This window comes from Pituophis catenifer, unplaced genomic scaffold, assembly GCF_029215685.1.
Source record: "Pituophis catenifer annectens isolate HBS135680 unplaced genomic scaffold, rPitCat1.0.hap2 SCAF_3, whole genome shotgun sequence".
Classification (NCBI taxonomy): Eukaryota; Metazoa; Chordata; class Lepidosauria; order Squamata; family Colubridae; genus Pituophis; species Pituophis catenifer.
Window position 1 is genome coordinate 7,446,733 of NW_027256883.1, and position 18,980 is coordinate 7,465,712.

General features: G+C 39.5%; 1 protein-coding gene and 1 pseudogene across 1 annotated transcript; one reads left to right on the plus strand and one right to left on the minus strand.

Moving 5' to 3' along the window:
• Window positions 1–831: 831 nt before the first annotated feature.
• On the minus strand, window positions 832–6,242 carry LOC139314300 (proto-oncogene Mas-like; annotated as a pseudogene).
• A 5,185-nt stretch (window positions 6,243–11,427) lies between these two features.
• Window positions 11,428–14,970, plus strand: LOC139314305 (mas-related G-protein coupled receptor member H-like). Its single transcript, XM_070939891.1, has 3 exons — window positions 11,428–11,496; window positions 13,118–13,796; window positions 14,828–14,970. The coding sequence occupies exons 1-3, from the start codon at window positions 11,428–11,430 to the stop codon at window positions 14,968–14,970; spliced, it is 891 nt and encodes a 296-aa protein (XP_070795992.1).
• The last annotated feature ends 4,010 nt before the right edge of the window (window positions 14,971–18,980 follow it).

The window sequence follows — 18,980 nt, forward strand, 5'->3', positions numbered from 1 at the left end:
CAGTATTTCTCAACGTTGACTACTTTAAGATGGTTGGGCTTCAACTGCTAGACTTCCTCAGCAGCTGGCTGGGGAATTCAGGCATTTGAAGTCCATCCATTTTAATGTGATCAAGGTTGAGGAACACTGAATTAGACACTAAGCAGATGGAAGCAATATGCTCCGTCCCATAATTGGATAGACTAGGTTGCCCTGACAGACTGGTCCCACCAGAGAAAAACACTTAGACATGAAGCATGACCATTTGAGGATTTTAAAGTAGGATTAGATGAAAAATCAATTTATCAGAGATTAATCTTATGAGCATGGTGATGTAACAAAATATTTTTCAGCTAGACTTTTATAATAAGCTAGAACAAACATTTTACAGCTGGTTTTCACTGATTCTCCTGAGTCATGTAAATAGAAATGTTCACATTAACATGAAATTGACTCTGTGGTACAAAGGTGTATGGAGAAGGAGGTAAACTAAAGATATTACAAACCTTTGGAAACTTCAGTCCAAATAGTAGTGCTGAAGTCTCGTGCACTCTTTCAAAGAATTCAGAAGTGTGTCCAGCATCTACTAAAATCTAACAAATCCAGATATATGGCTAGTTTTATCCAAGCATTTTTCCAGTTTTCAGATGGGAAGAGCTTCTTGACTGTTACTTTGTCTGGACTTCTTCTTTAGAATATTATTTCTATCTCCATGATGTAACATGTAGGGAAAATTTTGGTGGGCAATGGTTGTGCACACTTGTACTTACTAAACCCCAATGTTCAAACAAAGAAAAATCCATCTTCATAGCCCAACCAGTTAAAGAAAGCACATCGATCTTTCAGAAATGTTCATAACTGGGTTTCATGATGCTGTGTCTCATCTTCCTTGGTGTCTTCTTCATTTCTGAAAACCCTGCGGAGCGCAAGCTTCATGGATACTCTGGATTGATCCTCTTTATTTCTCCCAGCCAGGAAATAAAGGATTGGGTTGATGCTGCTATTTACTGCAATACAGATGTCAGATACCAATGCAAGAATAATTATAGGTTGAATCAAGGGCTGAACACTTACGGGACCGCCTGCTGCCGCAAACAGCCTCCCACCGGCCAGTACGCTCTCACAGAGAGGGACTCCTCCGGGTGCTGTCGGCCAAACAATGTCGGCTGGCGGCCCCCAGGGGGAGAGCCTTCTCTGTGGGAGCACCTACTATCTGGAATGAGCTCCCCCCGGAGATATGGAGGATCCTGGATCTACGCACCTTCCGCCACGCTCTTAAAACCCTTTTATTTCACCAGGCTGGTCTGGCCTAACCTGTCCCATTCTTTTTTAATGTAAATTTTAATGTAAATTTTAATTCGTTCTTAACCTGGGGTTTTAAATTTGTCTTGGGCTAAATTGATTTAATTCGATTTTACTTCTGTTCTTAATTTTTGGATTTTACGTGTTTTATTCTGTGCCTGTTCACCACCCTGAGTCCTTCGGGAGTAGGGCGGTATACAAATTAAATAAAATGAAAAATGAAATGAAAATGAACACCATATATAACATCTTAAAAAAAGTCAGCCATCAATACATTTTCTGTTAGCAAGTTCTCAAGCAGGTCATCAACTACCCATGTTAAATTATTCTTTAGTATATTGTAAGTAATAATAGAAAGGATGCACGGAGGCAAATGAAATACAATGAAGCGCATAAGTACAAGCAAGGTTACCGTCAAAACTTTTTTCCGCTTTTGCTGGTGTTTAATGAAAATCTTAACAAGCAGGATCAGAGTGGAAATGATCACCACTGGGTAAGAAAACAGTGCATTGAAAATCAGCTGAAACATTAGAAGAGACTTTGAAAATGTAACTACCATTTCCAAGGCAAAGCACATGAAGGGCAGAACCCAAGTGATCATACACACAATGAGGGACAATTTGGGTGGCCGACGGCATTGATGCCAAATTGGAAAAAGCACAGATACACAACGGTCCACACCGATGCTTATGAGTAAAAGTTGGCTAGCATTGTACATCGTAAAATAAAGACCGAGAAAAAGAAAATATACTGTAAAATAATTTTGACTGAGGATCTCAAATATTTGAATCAAAACCTTAAATATGAGTAGTCCAGAACCAGCCACAGCCAAATTCAAGATATAAAGGGAGAAAGAATTCCTTTTCATATGGAAACCAAGAATCCAGATGACATTTCCATTCCCTAAAAGTCCCAAAAAGCAGAGAGTAAAAAGAATCACATTAAAGATGATAGTCTCAGTAAAATTTGGAATAATTGGAATTAGGAAATTTTCAATTTCTGTCCAATTTGGATTGCCGGAGACATTATATTTCACATCTGAATCGAATAATGAGGAATTTAAAATTTCATAGGTATTATATTCCATCTCGGAATGAAATAATGAAGTTGAGCCAAACTCTGCCATTCTGCTCAGCTCAATTTTCTTTCTTCTGTATTTCTCTTTTTCTCCTTTTGTACAGAAACACCTGCCGAGAGAGGCAAAACAGGTACACAGTAAGCCCTAAATTATTCTAAATCATTTTCAGAATTTTTTTTTACATCCGATGAAAACTAAGTGATTAAAAGGGGATTTTCTCTTAAGAGAAAACTGTCCAATTTTCTTGATGACAATACAGAACTCATGAAAGCAAGCTGAGAGGCAGCCAATAAATAAATGTCTAATGCATTAAATATATAGACAGATAGATAATTGCAAGAGATCGGGAAAAGATCTGGAAGGAGAAGTGGAGTTTTAGGAAAATAGCTGCACGTTTGCAATTTATAGATTCTTGTACAATGTTTATAAAGATTAAAATAAGTCAGACTGAATGAATTCAACTTCTCATATTTTTTCAAAACACCAGAGAGATCCTAAATTCTATTTTAAACCTTTAGAAATTTGGAAAAAAAATACTGTTTCAGATAATATGTTCCCAAAATTTAGTGAAAAACAATATTACTAAATTTTGATGGAAAATGAGGCATGGTTGACATAATATCTTGAAATTCTCATCCCATCACAAGCAAGCTATAAAGATACCTCTGCCTGAAGCCACGTGGATCAAACAGGAGGCTCATGAAAACAAAACAAATCCCCCAAACTTTTTAATAATAATGATAATAATAATAATAATAATATTAATAATAATAATAATAACAACAACAACAACAACCAGTCAATCGCATTTGTGACACATTTTTAAATGTTCAGTTGAGTGAATTTCATGTTTAATGAATAAAAGAGATAATAATAATAAACTTTTATTCATTAAACATGAAACTCAGTCAACTGAACATTAAAAAAATGCATCACAAATACCATTGACTGGTGCTAATGGTTGATACAGGTTGCTGCCAGCGTCCTAGGTATCAACCAAGTACCTTCTTAAGATGTACGATGTTCTGTGTAGTGCAGTTTTTTCCAGTTCCACTGGTGTTATTGTAGGAATAACTGATGTTATTTCAGGAAGCTGCAATTTCTTGATGTATTTTATAAGATTCTTGGACATGTGCTGTGATCATAGTGGATATCACTGTTACATCCATAACTGTGTAGTTTCGATTGCCAGGTTGCAATATTTTGTGATTTTTTTTTCCAGTTCTTTTTCTTTGACTCTGGCATCTCCTGGTACAGCGATATCAATAAACTGTATGCTTTGGCCCTCAACAACTGTGATATCTGGTGTGTTATGTTCCACATGAAGATCTGTCTGTATTCAAAAGTCCCACAAGATCTTTCCTGTTTCACTTTTGACAACTTTTTCCACTTTGTGCTCCCATGACTTTTTGGATACAGGAAAGTCTTATTTTTTTACATAATGACTTATTATTATTATTATTATTATTATTATTATTATTATTATTATTAAATATTTAGTGAGATTCACAGCCTTTGAGGCCGGTTAATAGCTCAGCAGCTCGAGTCCTAACCAAGGACTTAGGAACTGTTAAGGTATCGTCGGAGGATGTAAGCTGTTCCGAGTAAGGTGGTTTTTTGTAGAATCAAAATGTTCAAGTCCGGCAAATTTAGAATTTCTAAATAGCGGGGTAGCCCTTTGGGTATTGCTCCAAGGGCTCCAATTACAATTGGGACAACACACAGTTTCTTTTTCCACAGTCGCTCAACTTCAATTTGCAAGTCCCGGTACTTGGTGATTTTTTCTTGCTGCTTATCTTCAATCCTTGCATCACCAGGTATTGCAATGTCAATGAACCATACTTTTTTCTTTTCAACTATTGTTATGTCAGGTGTGTTGTTGTTGTTGTTGTTGTTGTTGTTGTTGTTATTATTATTATTATTATTATTATTATATTATTATTATTATTATTATTATTATTCAAATAAAGAGTCTGTTTCCTTGCACAAGTCTAACACAGCATACTTTAACAGTATTATAATAGATATTGTGATTACAGGGAACATAATAACAGAACCCTCTCATGTATATAGGGTTCCCCATTGATTTCAAGTTATCTACTCTAAGATTTAAGTCTTGGTTCCATTCTAGGTAAACTCAGGTGTACTTTTAGTCTGTTTGCAGTATTCTTCTTTAAATGACATTTTAAAGCCTTATCTTTAAATAGTAGACACAGAGATTCATATATACCTGGAAATAAGGACTGGTGGATAATCTTCACCTTTCTCAAATACAAGGAATGGATGCTTCTACATTTGGTTCTGGAATGGCTCCCTGGCATCGAAAAAGTTTGAGAAAAGCATTAGAACAAGAATAGATGTATTGAGCCGTTATAGTCAAATGATGATCTTCTCTTGATTCTTCGTTAAGCAATGAAACTCCACTGGCTTATTTGACAGAGTAGTTTCATTGTTTAGCATTTATCAGATAAGAAAGGGTAATTTCTTTTTGATGGCTAAGATAACTATTAGAGGAAATGCAGAAGTGGGGGAGGGCAATTATTCATTATTAATTGCATGGGGAGTAATCTTACTGAAGAGGATTATCTGAATAGCCAAATATGGTAATTTATTTATTTATTGAAATCATTTATATATCTTAAAACAGTTCTGTTGTGGTTTACAACCAATAAACAGTATAAAATAATATAAAATCCAAAAACAATATAAGTAAATATAGAAGAATGAAAACCAAAAATATTTCAATGGCTGGTAACCTATTCGAGGGACTATTAAAAAAAATTGCATGAAAGCTCTAATATTTTTAATGAGATCCCTTGAGTGACTGGCTTATCTGACATTACATGAAATCTCAAGGATAAAGGATCTTTACATCTGCTTAAGAATTCTCATGAATTTTTTGTACTTCTCCTAATGCACTATTGTCTTAATAATGCTTGTCTCATATTTAACAAGTATTTTTGAGCCAATTATATGAGATCAAATCAGAGGTGGGTTTCAGCCGGTTCTGACCAGTTCTGGAGAACCGGGGAAATTTTGAGTAGTTCGGAGAACAATTCGGAGAACTTGTGGCTGCATGGAATACTCTCAGAACATTTCCCACCCTAGAAAATCAAGGAAAATAAGGAGAAGGGAAAAAAAAGAGGCAAAAACTTCCAATGGCTGGAGGAATCTTTGTGTGATGAAATTATTGCTACTGTTATTATTGTTGATGCTGGGAAAAACCAAATTAATTCAAGGAGGTTTTAAGAAAAGGTCTCTTTCTTTCTTCACTGTGTTTCTACCCCTCCTTTGCTATACTAATGATGAGCCATTTCTTTCAGGAGCCATCCGACCCCACAAGAGAAAGTAAAGCTATCACTTAGATATAGAATAAGTCAATCAATCAATCAATCAATCAATCAATCGATCAATCAATCAATCAATCAGAAGTAGAAGGGACCTTGGAGGTCTTCTGTTCCAATCTTTATTTATTTATTTATTTGTTCAACTTGTATGCTGCCTTTCTCCGAAGACTCAAGGTGGCTTACAATGCATTTAAAAACCATATATAAAATATTAAAAGTTAAACCATTAAAAACAATTAAAACCCATTCACACCATTCATAGCCGGATCTCGCCAGATCGCAACAGCGAGATCAATGGCCCCAGGCCTGCCGGAAGAGTCAGGTCTTCACCGCTTTTCAGAAGGCCAATAGGGTGGGGATGGTCCGGACCTCAGGAGGTAACTGGTTCCAGAGAGCTGGGGCAGCCACAGAGAAGGCCCCTCTCCGTCATTGTTTATCTGACAGGACCCTGAGGAGATCAACTCTGTGGGATCTTACCGGTCGCCGGGAGCTATGCGGTAGAAGGCGGTCTCGAAGATAGCCTGGCCCTGAGCCATGTAGGGCTTTAAAGGTAATAACCAACACCTAAACCAAATCCTAAACCATTAGTCAAACAAGCTGGGACAAATACTGTTAGGATATGATTTGAGCCTAACAAGTTGTCCAGGCAATATATGTGTTCTGTGACTTTAATATGAATATGTATTGTGTGACTTTAAAGTTTTCCTGCTGATTCATTGTAATTGTCAGGTTTCGTTGCTATCTTAAATAAACTTCATTCTCAAACGCAAAGTCTCTAATGAATCTTCTGATTTATTTAAGAATAGAAAAAACGACATGCCTGAACTCTGATGCAGCCAAGATTGGCACCTCCTTCCAAACCCCTCCCTTTCCGTTCTTCAACCCCAATGTCTCATTGGCTACCATGCAGATCCATCTCTTCGTCCCATGCACTTTCTTTCACAGGAATTCCCCCCTCCCTCTGTTGCCCAAGTGACGCTATCTGCTGAAGAACCAGGAACTAGGTGAAAGTTCATCCCAGCATTAAGTAAGTCTTTCTGTGTCTTTTATGTCAGAGATCACAATTTGGAACACTGACAGTAATGCTGAGTCATGCTGTAATTAGTTGTGAACGTATTTAAGAAAGGTACTATAACGTATTCAGTTGATGATAAGCTACCATTGTGTGTGGCGTTGCAACCATTGTGCTATCATCGGTTAGATGGATCTGCTACCATCGTGGTTTGTGAACCAGAGTGAGTTTGTTATTCTAACCAACTACTGTTTGTGTGGTAAGAAGATTTTGTATCACTGGACTGATTTAACTGGCAAAGACTTGGATTGATTTAAAGACTATGAGATTGTTTTTTCACTAAAAGGAAACTTTTGATAAACCAGTTTGCACATCTCTTATTCATTGCTCTCAGCAACATTTCTCTATGCTCTACACTCTGCTGGTTGGTAACACAACAACAATATCCTTAACAAATACTATTATATAAAGCAATTCCAAGAACATTTTATAGAAAGAAAATGTTATTGAATGTTCCAGCTGATGTTCTTATCCTTAATTGGAAATTAATATTTGCTTCTGACCTTTCCTCAGAAAATCTTTTGGGTTCTACCAGCTCATACTTGAAAGTCCTACCTTCTTCCAGTTGTACTTGTTGGTTTACCAGTGGATATTGGTGCTTAATACTTTCTTCCGGAATGGTTATAAACTGTTGTTCCCCTAGGACGTGGCCCATTTGCTTTGGCAGAATACACAAAAGAGTTGCTTTTATATATTTTGAGAAAAGGTGGGGTACCTTAATGAGTTAAATAAATCCTTTCTTTCTTGCCAAGAATTAAATGTGGGTGTTGATATTTTCCATGGATGCTTCAGAAGTCTCAAATTATGATAAAATGGTTTCCCATAACTTTGCAAGAGAAATGCATTAGGCCGATGTTTCTAAGGAAAGTTAATTGTTTTGTGTACCTTCAAAACTTAATTGATCTACAGTATCTATGTATTAATGAAGCTCTCATTCCCGTAACCTTGAACTGGGTGAAAAAGTGGGTGGAAGGCCAACAATTTTTGAACCAAGGTACCTCAAATGGACTGGCTTACAGAATGAGTCCAACATTCAGGATACACAACTCCCGTGGAATGGAAATTGTGCAATATTTGGAAACATTTTATGGCAATAAAGTTACCAAAAAACAGTTTATATCATACAAAAATGTCATAAAACTTCCATGTGCGAAATCTGACTATGCTACTATAGAGTCCCCCATAGGCTATTTTCAAGGTAGATACATCTTTGAATTATCGCCAACATTTCCAGGGAAGGCATGACATTGGAAGTTTCTTTGTTTATGCAACCAAGGATTGTATTAGCTTTTTTGGCTCCTGAAACAAACTGCTGGTTCATGTTTAAGTGATTGTCCTCTAGGACTCCATGGTCCATCTCACAGTTATTGCCTTTAAGACAGGTTTCACCTAATCTGTACCTGCACCTTTGCTTTTTTCCTGCCTAGGTGTAAAACTTCGCTTTTCTCCACAATAAATTTCATATTGTTGGATAGGTCCATTGTTCAAGTCTGTCAAGATCTTTTTGGATCCTAACCTTGTCTTCTGAGGTGTTGGCTATTTGTGCCAGCTTAGTGTCATCTGCAAATGTGATGAGTTCCCCTTCTATTCCCTCATCTAAGTCATTTATGAAGATATTGAAGAGTACTGGGCCTAAACCTGGACTGATGGGGTTTGGATTATTTTAATGTGTTTAATATTTATTTATTTATTTATTTATTTTAAATTTCTATACCGCCCTTCTCCCTGAGGACTCAGGGCGGTATACAGCCAAAATTAAAAAACATGCAGTACAGATATTAGAAAACAATTAAAAGATATATAAATTTGGCCCAATTAAAACTCACTACCAATTAAAACATTTAAAATTTCTTCTTAAGCCAGCCCGGCTTGCTTGAAAAAATGGGTTTTAAGGGCACGACGGAAGGCACTGAGGTCTTGGATTCTCCTTATCTCTGGGGGCAACTGATTCCAGAGGGTAGGTGCCCCCACAGAGAAGGCCCTCCCCCTGGGGGTCACCAGCCTGCACTGTTTGGCTGATGGCACCCCGAGGAGGCCCTCTCTGTGGGAGCGCACAGGTCGATGGGAGGTCGTCGGTAGCAGCAGGCGGTCTCGAAGATAACTAGGCCCTATGCCATGGAGCACTTTAAAGGTGATAACCAACACCTTGAAGCGCACCCGGAAGACCACCGGGAGCCAGTGCAGCTCACGCAGGAGCGGTGTTACATGGGAGTGCCATGCTGCTCCTGTCACTACCCGCGCTGCTGCATTCTGGACCAGCTGGAGCCTCCGGGTGCTCCTCAAGGGGAGCCCCATGTAGAGAGCGTTGCAGTAGTCAAGGCAAGAGGTGACGAGGGCATGAGTGACTGTGCACAGGGAATCCCGATCAAGAAAGGGCCACAACTGGCGAATCAGGCAAACCTGACAAAAGGTCCCCTTGTTTGATATGTATTTTAACATGTTTTATCTGGTTTGATTCTAATTGTTGTGAGCCGCCCTGAGTCCTATGGAGATAGGGCAGCATACAAATCAAATCAAATAAAAATAAAATAAATAAGACGGAACCTTGTGGTACCCCACTGCTTACTTCCCTCCATATAGATGTGGTACCATTAAGGACTAGTCATTGAGTGAGGTTTGTCAGCCAGGTACAAATCCATCTGGTGGTGATGCTGTCTATCCCACATTTTCTAACTTACCAAGAAGTAGGTGATGGTCTACTCTGTCAAATGCATTACTGAAATCCAAATATACTACGTCCACAGCATTTAGCTGATCCATTAATTTAGTCACTTTCTCAAACAATGAAATAAGGTTTGTTTGCCTTTGACAAACCATGTTGGCTTCTGATTATAACTTTACATTATAACTCTAAAGAACAAGAAAAAAAAATCGAACTCCCCAATGATTTTAAATGGTTTAGCACCCATTAAGCTCATCAGGGCAACTTCAAGCTTAACAGGAAATATCATTTTCAAGGATATTTCCACCCATATGCTCCAAAGGATCCCTCAGAAGCATTAGTTCATCCTTTTAGCACTCTGAGAGTTAGGATGGTTGGGGGCAGCAGGGGACAGATCCAAGTTGCCAAGAACAGATTGCTTAGGTGCACTCCATAAAGGATATTAGCAATATTGAAAGCTCTTAGAAGATGACAATCCAATGACTTTCCAAGAAACAAATATTCTGAACAACTATAGCATTTCATGAAAGTGTTTTATTGTACTCTATTAGTGCATTACGAGTTTTCAGCATAAGTTTTTGGAGTTGATGACACAGAGGTTTTAGACAATGAAATCTAAGAAAATGCAAATAAAATCCAAAACATTAGCATAAATAGTATTAAATATATTTTCATGCAGCACTCTGGAGTACAAAGGGCTGCTTATATAGCTCTTGTCTAGTTTATTTAATGTCTAGTTTAATGAAAAGAAAGACTAGGGGTAACATGATAGAAGTGTTCCAATATCTAAGGGGCTACCACAAAGAGGAGGGGGTCAAACTATTTTCCAAAGCTGGATAAGGCAGGACAAGAAGCAATGGGTGGAAACTAATCAAGGAGAGAACCAACCTAGAACTTAGGATAAGTTTTCTAACACAGAACAATTAATGAATGGAACAACTTGCCTTCAGAAATTGTGGGTACTTCATCACTGGAGGCTTTCAAGAAGAGACTGGACTGCCATTTGTCTGAAATGGTACAGGGCTGTGATGGCGAACCTGCGACATCCATGCCAAAGGTGGCACACAGAGCCTTCTCTGTGGGCACACGCTCCGTCGCCAGCTGCTCTTCTGGTTTCCAGCACACACATGCGCGCTGCAGTGGTGAAATCTAAAATTTGTTACTACCTGTTCTGTGGGCGTGGCTTGGTGGGGGGGGGGTAATGTGATTGGGTGGGCGTGGTCATTTTTTTTTTTACTTTTAAAACCATTTTTTCTACAGGTTGTAAAAAAATGCTTTCAAAAGGCTCTGACGATCCCAGCTTGGATTGTCAGAGGCATTTAAAAGAAAAAAAGCCTCCGACGATCAGGCAACTCAGCTTGGATCATCAAAGGCATTTAAAAGAAAAAAAAGCCTCTGACGATCAGGCAACTCAGCTTGGATCGTCAGAGGCATTTAAAAGAAAAAAAGCCTCTGACGATCAGGCAACTCAGCTTGGATCGTCAGAGGCATTTAAAAGAAAAAAAAGCCTCTGACGATCAGGCAACTCAGCTTGGATCGTCAGAGGCATTTAAAAGAAAAAAAAGCCTCTGATGATCAGGCAACTCAGCTTGGATCGTCAGAGGCATTTAAAAGAAAAAAAAGCCTCTGACGATCAGGCAACTCAGCTTGGATCGTCAGAGGCATTTAAAAGAAAAAAAGCCTCAGATGATTGCGCAGCTCAGCTGGGCATGGGGGGCAGGGGCAGGGATTTTTGCTACCGGTTCTCTGAACCACTCGCCTCCATCGCTACTGGATCGGGTGATCCGGTCCGAACCGGGAGCATTTCACCCTGGTACGCTGGCCAGCTGAACTTCGTAGGCACTGGAGGACCAGAAAATGGCCAAAAAATGCCCCCAAAACAGAGCATTTTCTGGGCCCTTATCGGGCCATTTTCAGGTTATTTTTCAGGCTGGTTTTCAGGCCTTGTTCAGCCCCCAAAATGGCCTGAAAATGGCCAAAAACAGGCATGTGCATGCCGGCCAGCTTCCCTTCAGGTTTCCGGCACTCTGGCTCCCACAGATACATGCATGTTTCGGTTTGGGCACTTGGTGCCAAAAAGGTTCACCATTACTGATATAGGGTTTCCTGCCTGAGCAGGGGGTTGGACTAGAAGTCCTCCAAGGTCCCTTCCAACTCTGTTATTCTGTTATCATGTCTCTCCTTAATGCAAAATGCATGAAAGTCAGCTTGGTGTTTGAAAAAAAAAAGAGTACCAGGAAGACTTTTTTTTTTATTGAAAAAGTTTTCAAATACAAGTTTTTTCCCCCTTTTCCCCCCCCTCTTCCCTAACCCCCCCTCACCACCCATCCCCCCCTGTGACTTCTTCACAACATTAAGCTAATTCATAACTAATTACATAATATTTTAGCATTCCCTTACTCCCTCCTCAAAATACTGACCCTTAGCATAATATTCTTATAACCCCCATTTTCGCAATAATCTGCCCTTTTTCTCCTCCCCCAAACTTATAGTATATTATTACAACAACATAACATTTAATCTTTTATATATATTAATATAACATTTCGAAGCAGCCTTCTCCCCACATCCAAATTTAACATTTATTCAATTCTATCCAATTCCTCCACTCCCCTAAATATATGACTTAAAAATCCTTTTTCTTAAACTAAGAACAGACTGGGAGTCTACTCAGGGTTGAGGGAAAGCCGAATGGAGCAAAGTACAGCATTATCCCCAATGAAAACCTGTCCCACAGCACTCAGGACCTTAGACTGGACTGTGTTCTGTCCCTGTCCCACATGCACACACACCAACAGACGTCCAAGAGTTAAAAACCAAACCAGCCGACAAAATCCTTTTCCTTATGATAACGGAACTTGGCAGAAACCTAATGGCTGCCTGCCAAGAGTTTATTACTTACAAAGGGAAGAGATAACTTCTCTCCGCTTCTGGTACATCAAAGTAAATGTTCAATAATTACAGAGTAAATCAAGTCCAAATATAATCCAGCAAAGTCTATAGCAAAAGTCCGGCAATGCAGAATGGCGTGGAAGCTTTCAGCTTTGTTCGTCACAAGGTTTGACTGGCCACCACGCTCCCTTTTATACCCTATGGGGTGTGGTCCAGTGACTCAGCTTAATCTCGGGCACGCCTTTTCTTCTGTTGCGCGCGCTTATCTCTGCGACGCTGCCGAGGATCCAGCCAAGACTCATTACCCTCATTACTGCCAAAATGCCAATCTGGGCATTTCTGGGCATAATCTGGGAGAGATACTGCCTCAGATCAAGCTGTTCCTAAAATTTAGTGAAAACCAATATTACTGAGTTGAAATGTCACCAGACACCAGACTATCACCAGACTTGAAATGTTGGGCTTAGACAATTTAGAACTATGCCACCTTCAGCCTGACCTAAGCGTAGTACATAAAGTTATCAGCTACAATGTCCTACTTGTCAATGACTACTTCAGCTTCAACCACAACAGTACATAAGCACACAATAGATACAAACTTAAGGTAAACCGCTCCAAACTCGATTGCAGAAAATACAACTTCAGCAAAAGAGTGTTCAATGCCTGGAATGCACTACCTGATTTTGTGGTTTCTTCCCCAAACCCCCAAAACTTTTTTTTTAATTTGATTTATATGGCGCCCTTCTCCGGAGACTCAGGGTGGCTTACAATGTGCTAAGCAATAGCCTTCATCAGCTGTGGCTGATTGTGGAGTACTCATGATGGAGGCTTCGATGCAAATATCCGAAATTCACAATCCATTTAATTTTAGAGCGTCCTTTTTTCTCGAACTTCTTTATTTTATGTTTTATAATACCAGTCAACTTTTACTCATAAGCATCAGTGTGGACCGTTGTGTATCTGTGCTTTTTCCAATTTGGCATCAATGCCATCGGCCACCCAAATTGTCCCTCATTGTGTGTGTGATCGCTTGGGTCCTGCCCTTTGTGTACTTTGCCTTGGAAATGGTAGTTATACTTTCAGAGCCTTTTCTATTGTTTCAGTTGATTTTCAATGGGCTGATTTCTTACCCAGTGATGGTCGTTTCCACTCTGATCCTGCTTGTTAAAATTTTCTTTAAACAACGCCAGCAAAAGCGGAAAAGGGTGTTGATGGTAACTCTGCTTGCGCTCACATGCTTCGTTGTATTTCGTTTGCCTCTGAGCATTTTTTCCATTATTACTTACAGCATAGTAAAAAACAGTGGTATAACATCAGAACTCGGCGAACTGTATACAAACTCAGTAATTGAAAGTAAAATGGTTGCTGACCTTTTTTTAGCTCTTATATATAATTTTCACCCCTGGTTTCAACATATAATGATTCTTGCATTGCTGTCTGACATCTGTATCATAGTAAACAGCAGTATTATTTATTTATTTATTTATTTTATTTTATTGAATTTGTATACCGCCCTACTCCCGAAGGACTCAGGGCGGTGAACAGCCATGGAATAAAACATATAAATACAAAATTTAAAATGGATTAAAACGACTTAAATAATTTGGCTGAACAAATTTAAAACCCCAATAATTTAAAACTAGATTTAAAATTTCCATTTAAAAAGGGGAAAGACTTAGGTCAGGCCGGCTTGGTGAAATAGGAAGGTCTTAAGCGCGGGACGGAAGGTACGCAGATCCGGGATCCTCCGTATCTCCGGGGGGAGCTCGTTCCAGATAGTAGGTGCCCCCACAGAGAAGGCTCTCCCCCTGGGGGCTGCCAGTCGACACTGTTTGGCTGACGGCACCCAGAGGAGCCCCTCTCTATGGGAGCGTACTGGTCGGTGGGAGGCTATTGGTGGTAGCAGGTGGTCCCATAAATAACCAGGTCCTAAGCCATGGAGCGCTCTAAAGGTGATAACCAAAACCTTGAAGCACACTCGGAAGACCACCGGGAGCCAGTGCAGCTCGCGCAGGAGAGGTGTTACATGGGAGCGCCACGTCGCTCCCGTCACCACCCGCGCGGCCGCACTCTGTGCCAGTTGGAGCCTCCGAGTGCACCTCAAGGGGACCCCCATGTAGAGAGCGTTACAATAGTCTAGATGGGAGGTGACGAGGGCATGAGTGACCGTGCGTAACGAGTCCCGATCCAGAAAGGGACGCAACTGGTGGATCAGGCGAACCTGATGAAAAATCCTCCCGGTCACGGCCGTCAAGTGCTCTTCTAAAGACAGCCGTGAGTCCAGGAGGACACCCAAGTTCTGAGCCCTTTCCGTGGGGGCCAATGATTCGCCCCCAATAGTCAGCGATGGCACCAGCTGACTATATCGGGACGTCGGAAACCACAGCCACTCAGTCTTGGATGGGTTGAGCCTGAGCCTGTTCCTCCCCATCCAGATCCGTACGGCCTCCAGGCACTGGGACATCACTTCAAGGGCATCGTTGGGGTGGTCTGGGGTATCAATCCAATCCTTTATTTCCTTGCTGGGAGAAATAAAGAGGAACGGTCCAGAGTATCCATGAACCTTGCTCTCCGCAGGATTTTCAGAAATGAAGAAGACACCAAGGAAGATGAGACACAACGTGAAACCTACTTATGAACATTTCTGGAAAAAAATGATATTCCTTGTTTAACTGGAACCTCAGTTAAGATGTTCGTATCTTCTGGGCTAAGGATTTTTGGTTGTTTGTACATTGCGGTTTATTAAGTACAACCGTATGCAATGATTTCCCACCAAATTTTTCCCTGCATGTTACATCATGGAGATAAAAATAAGATTCTAAAAAAGAAGTCCAGAGAAACTAACAGTCAAGAAGCTCTCCCCATCTTTTGGTAATAAGTTTTTATTTTGTTTTATAGCATATAAAAATTCCAACTTCAGTTGAACAATGTGTTGACTGAGTACAAATCATTTTAGGAAGTAATATTCCAAATGTTTACAGCAATATTTATCGCATTTATATCAATATATATTAATACCAATAATAGTCATATTATTTGTTTAACCAATTTAACACATCTTCCTTGTATCATTGATCCTTTCATATATTTCCCTATTTTTAGCTCCTGTTTTTGTCAGCTAGCCATTGATAAAATAAGTCCCAAGTCAAAAAAACATTCATTTTCTTTCTTTTCCTTAATCATAAGTGTTAGCTTGTCCATTTCAGTGCATTCTAATATTTTTCTAATCTCGTTTTCATCTGTTGGGATCTCTTCATTTTTCCATTGTTGTGAAAATACTATTCTCACTGCAGTCAATGCATGCAAAATCAGATATACATTCCCTTTGTTATACTTGTCTGGTAAAATGCCCAATGAAAATGTCTCTATGTCTCTATGTTATTTTATCCTTTTTTCCTGCCATGTATGTATTTTTGTCCAATATTTTTTCGTTTTTTGACATGTCCACAACATATGATAGTATGAACCAAGTGTCTGGTGACATTTCCAACATTTTGTGGAATTATCCTTAAACATCTTTGCTAACCCATCTGTAAACTGGAAAAATGCTTGAGACGAAGCTAGCCATATGTTTGCTAGGATTTGTTAGGTTTTTTTTTTTTTTTGAAAGACAGCATGAGATTTCAACACTTTTATTTGAGATTAAGTTCACAAATGTTTGCCAATATCTGTACTTTCCATCTATACCACTTCATTTGTATCGTAGAGTCAATTTCACATTAAGATGAAAATGGCTGTTTACATGTCTAAGGAGAATCAGCGACTCCTTAGACTCGACACCAGCTGTAAAAGCTACGGCGATCTTGCAAAACCCAGCCATGAATGAAGTGTATGGGTTTTTAATGTTTTCTTTTAAAAATTTTGTACAGGATATTGTTCGCATTGTTTTCTTTTCTTTTCTTTTCTTTTCTTTTCTTTTCTTTTCTTTTCTTTTCTTTTCTTTTCTTTTCTTTTCTTTTCTTTTCTTTTCTTTTCTTTTGCTGTAAGCTGCCCAGGGTCCCTAGGGAGTTGGGCGGCATAGAAATGTGATTAATAAATAAATAAATAAATAAAATGTTTGTTCTAGCTTACTATAAGTCCAGCTGAAAAATATGTTGTTACATCGCCATGCTCATAAAATTCACCTCTGACACACTTATTTTTCACCTAATCCTACTTTCAAATCCTCAAATGGTCATGCTTAGTGTCTAATTCAGTTTTTTTTTCCAACTTGAATCATATTAAAATAGATGGACTTCAAATTTATTATTTATTATTTATTACATGTATTTATATGCCGCCATTCTCCCAAAGGACTCAGGGCGGCGAACACAAGTTAAGAAACAAGTACAATAAAATCATAATTTAATCCAAATAATTAAATAGTAGTAAATAATAAAGCCCGGAATCAGTCTCAGCCTATTTGTTTGAAAAGCCAAGTCTTCAAGTCCCGACGGAAGGAGCGGAGATCAGGAGCCGTCCGGAACTCAGTAGGTAATTCATTCCAGAGGGTGGGAGCACCCACAGAGAACGCCCTACCCCTGGGCACAGCAAGGTGACATTGGCTCACCGTCGGAACCCTGAGGAGAGCAGCCCTATGTGAGCGAACAGGATGGTGAGAGGCAGGCAGGAGAAGGTCATGCAAATATCCTGGACCTAAGTCATGAAGGGCCTTATAGGTGAGGACTAGCACCTTGAAGCGGACCCGGAGAACTGCCAGAATGCAGTTAGCTATTGAGGAATTCTAGCATTTGAAGCCCAACCATCTTAAAGTAGTCAATTTTGAGAAACACTAATCTAATTGTTTGATTGCCTTTCTTTAGACATTATTAGTGGCAGGACCTCTCTGGTTTTGCAGAGTTATGTTAATCAATTTATGTTAGTCCTGAAACATCTGATAAAAGTCTACATCTTCCTAATAAAGGAGGGTTGGGCTCCAATTTCTAACCAAAGACAATGAATACATTGGTTTTTTTCCTCCTGAACAAAGAATGTCACTTTTGTTCAACGATAGTGTGGCCTTGGAATTGTGGCAATGGAATTTACTTCTTTGATTGAATCTTCAGGAACCCAAACTCTGCTTTTCAGAATGCCAAATGGCATCCTGTTGTCCCTGAAAGTCTGTTTAGCTGATTCCAAAATCTGTTTTGCTAAAAATTTTAATTTATGCTGGGAAACCCAAAGAATGTGTAATGTTTGTTCTTCATTCAAAAAGCAGTTTGAGTGTCCTCCTGCATTTTTTGAGCCAAGTGACACTCTTATTTGGTACCAATTAATCATAACTTGCTACTTAGACATGAAATCCTTTGTCACAGAAATGCATCAGAATTAACCATATCAAAATCTCTATTTAATAAAATAAACTTTTCTGATTATATTCTTGTAGACTAATCCATTTCCAATGGTCTTTGATGTCTCCTTTCCAAGTTGTGTTACAGACTGATACAGCTATTCTCGCATATTAAAAAGCAGAGACATCACCCTGCCTACAAAAAAGCATATAGTCGAGGCTATGGTTTTCCTAGTTGCAATGTATGGCTGTGAAAGTTGGACCATAAGGAAGGCTGAGCGCCATAGAATTGAGGCCTTTGAACTATGGTGCTGGAGAAGACTCCTGTAAGTCTTTGTGACTTCTTGACTGCAAAGCGATCAAACCGGTCAGTCCTAGAGGAGATCAACCCTGACTGCTCTTTAGAAGGCCAGATCTTGAAGATGAAACTCAAATAGTGTGGGAATCAGGTGGCCATAGTATATGTGTAGACCAGCCTAGCTGGTTGGACACGTGTATGGAGCTTAGCACCGAAATAATCTGACTATGAAAAGCGGGTTCAGCTAGATTATCTCTGAAGGGCCCTATTCATTCTCTCTTTGTTCATAACATAGGCTGTGTTTGCAAGGCAGAGACACCTCTTTGTAGAACATTCCTGAGGATTGAGGTAATCTCTGATAATGGAGAGGTGGGCCTCTCAGCTAGTAGAAGAAGATGCTGGGAGAATTGAGTTTTGTTTTTCCCTTAACTTTTGCTTTCCTGAAATCCACGTGATTTACTGTAATATTGTAGAATGTGAAACCTATATGGAGAATATATGGATGCTTTTCTTCTTCATGCATGTAATATGAGATGTGTAGCCATAATAACGCCTTTTGATGATGCTGTACTCTGATAACTAATAAAAGAGATTGCAGGGCTTTTGTTCTTTGCTCTCTCATCCCGAGAAACACCTGTCCTTGTGTTTTCTCTAATCTGGACTACTCATGAGGAGCCCGCCAGGATGATTGCAACAAAATAGTTTGGCCACCTAATGTGAAGGAAGAACTCACTGGAGAAGAGCCTCATGCTGGGAAAGATTGAGGGCAAAATAAGAAGGGGACGGCAGAGAACAAGGTGGCTAGATGGAGTCACTGAAGCAGTCAGCGGGAGCTTAAATGGAATCCAGAGGATGGTAGAGGACAGGAAGGCCTGGAGGAACGTGGTCCATGGGGTCGCGATGGGTCAGACACAACTTCGCAACTAACAACAACAACAACAGCTATTCTCTGTTGTTATCACTCCATGTATATTCTAGCTCTTCCCTGTTTATGTAAAATGCTTTGGAAATGTATGCATCTCCCACAGTTGTGCATGTCGTTTCCTCAAGGTTGTACAAATCAGTTTACAAATCAAATAAA